The 2321-nt window shown below is 54.8% G+C and overlaps 1 protein-coding gene across 2 annotated transcripts in view; it reads left to right on the top strand.

The window, feature by feature from the left end:
- The first annotated feature begins 1832 nt into the window (after positions 1 to 1832).
- The window catches only part of DEFB123 (defensin beta 123), a 13108-nt gene continuing 12619 nt past the window's right edge, over positions 1833 to 2321 (top strand). Inside the window, exon 1 of one of the 2 annotated variants that reach the window (XR_005781898.1) lies at positions 1833 to 2065. Coding sequence is in view for 1 of the 2 variants with exons in the window: in XM_040446773.1 (XP_040302707.1) it covers positions 2008 to 2065 (58 nt within the window). In the remaining variant the exon portion in view is untranslated. The remainder of the gene's footprint in view (positions 2066 to 2321) is intronic. The other variant, XM_040446773.1, reaches the window with a different exon arrangement.

Below are 2321 nucleotides of genomic sequence, written 5' to 3'. Positions count from 1 at the left end.
TTGTTCACTGTGGCAAACACCTAAAGATACATTGGTACCTGGGTAGGATGATGTATCCGTTTCCCGGGATTGCGATAACAAAGTACCACAACGGGGGGGGGGGGGGAGGTAAAGTAACAGAATTTTTCTTCTCTCACAGTTCTGGAGACTAGAATTTCAAAACCAAAGTGTTGGCAGGGTCGCTTCCTCCTTGGGGGCTCAGAGGAGAAATCTGTCCTACGCTTCTCTCCTAACTTCTGCTGCTGGTGTCCCTCAGCCTGCAGCAGTGTCCCCTCCAATCCCTGCTTCCTTTGTCACACGGTTTCTCCCTGAGTGTCTCTGCCCAAAGGCCCAGTCTGATCCAGGAAAACTTTACTTTAACTGGATTACGTCTGCAAAGACCCTGTAAGTCCAGATAAGTCCAGATAAGTCACATTCACAGGTACTTGGGGTTAGGATTTGAACATATTTCAACAAAAAACAACAGATTTTCTTTAAATTCCAACTATGAGTGAAATTGAGTATCTTTTCACACGCTCAAGAGCCTTCTAAAGCTTTTTCGTGAATGGTCTATTCGTATTTTTGTCCATGATTTTTCACGACTTCTACACCAGCTCCCTTAGCGACCCCACCAACGTCCTGAACAGATCTTTACTTTCCTAGGTCTTTCTGCAATTGAATAGAGTCCAATTCTTATAATAACGTCCTCGTCCCATAATACTGATCGTAGTTCTGCTTCCCAGATTGAACCTCAACTGACACATGTTTAAAAAGATGAGCCTCCTTGGGGGCGCTTGGGTGGCTCAGTCGGTTGAGTGTCAGACTCTTGATTTCCACTCAGGTCATGATCCCAGGATGGTGAGATCCAGCCCCAGGTAGGGCTCAGCGCTGACCATGAAGCTTGCTTAAGTTTCTCTCTCTCTGCCCCTCTCCCTCCCTCTCTCTCTCTCAAAAATATAGATAGATACATAGATATGTAGATACATGGATAGATAGATAACCCTCCTTAACAGAAATGAACACCCCCGTGGTGGATTTCCAGGCTTTAGGCACCGAGTCCCTTCCTCCCCACTGTCTCCTCTTCCTCATCAAGGTTCTCGAAGGAGTTGTTTACACTTACTGACCTCACTCTTTTGCCTGTTTTCAGTCTTCAACCTCCTATGTTGCCCCTTTGTCAATGGTTCTCGGGTCATTTTTGTCTTGTAAACCCTATCTACGCTTTTATACCCTTGAGGTCTACATCAAGTAGCCTCCAGTTAGGAAATGGAAACCACGCGGGATATTCAAGGGAGGGAACTGGTCACACGTTGCTGGAAGGCTGAAAGAACAGGAGGACCCTGAAAACAGACGAGAGTGACTACAGGAACTGAAGGGAGACGATGGGCTTTCCAGATCCGGGAGTTCAGAGCGGGGACACCAACGGCTGGTCCTTGGACCTCGGGGGGAGGGGCTCAGCCCCGGGTCCAGACAACGTGGCCCTGGGGGTGAGGTCCACTGCAGGGTTAGCGCTGGGTTAGCTGAGAGCACCGCCAGGCTGGTGCTGGGGCTTCGTCTCTCCCCACGGTCGTCCGGGTTTCGCTCCAGCTGGGTCGCGTTTCTCATTTTCCACACCAGCGTAAGCCCTGGGGCGGACTTCTCTGCCCGGGAAACGGGTGCACCCCTCTGCAGGTGCCACTACCTTCTCTGTGAGGCCTTCCCCGCCCCTCTGGGCTCCACATGAGTGGCGCCCCCTGGCGGGCCCTCGGTGCGGGGGGGGGGGGTGGTTTAGAGCCCCTCGGAAGGACCTTGGACCTGATTGCCTGCCCCCCTCCCCGCCCCCACCCCGCTGACCTTGCCAGCCCTTAGTATGTGGCTGCACACCCTGAGCTCGGGCAGTGCGGGGGCCGGACCCGTGGGTGGCTGAGGGCACGTGCGGGTGGCATCCTTCCGGTTGAACAGAAGGACCGACCGCCAGAGAGGCCGGAGCCCTGCCCCATTAGCTTTGCTGTCGCATCGGACCCGCAGCCTCACCTTGGGCCACTTCCAGCCATGAAGCTCCTCTCGCTGACTCTGGCCGCCCTGCTGCTCCTGTCCCAGCTCACTCCAGGTAACCTGGGCCTCTTGGGGAGGGGCAGGGTGTGGAGACTGAGGCCGGCTCACGGCGTCCCCAGGCTCCTGGCCTCAGGGGCTTCCCTTTGGAACCACGTGGAGGAGGCGCCCTGGCCGGCAGCAGGTGCCAGATCTTAGGTACCAACCAGACATCCAGAGTTTCTTGCTCAGCCACCCATCCATCCCTGCTCTCCCCGGGAGCAGGTGCGGGTGGCCTGGCATGTGAGAAAGAATGGAAAGGGGGGGGGGCAAGA

Source organism: Herpailurus yagouaroundi, unplaced genomic scaffold, assembly GCF_014898765.1.
Source record: "Herpailurus yagouaroundi ecotype Mexico unplaced genomic scaffold, PumYag 196, whole genome shotgun sequence".
Taxonomy (NCBI): Eukaryota; Metazoa; Chordata; class Mammalia; order Carnivora; family Felidae; genus Herpailurus; species Herpailurus yagouaroundi.
The sequence above is the reverse complement of the archived record's forward strand: the minus strand, read 5'-3'. Positions and strand labels throughout refer to the sequence as shown.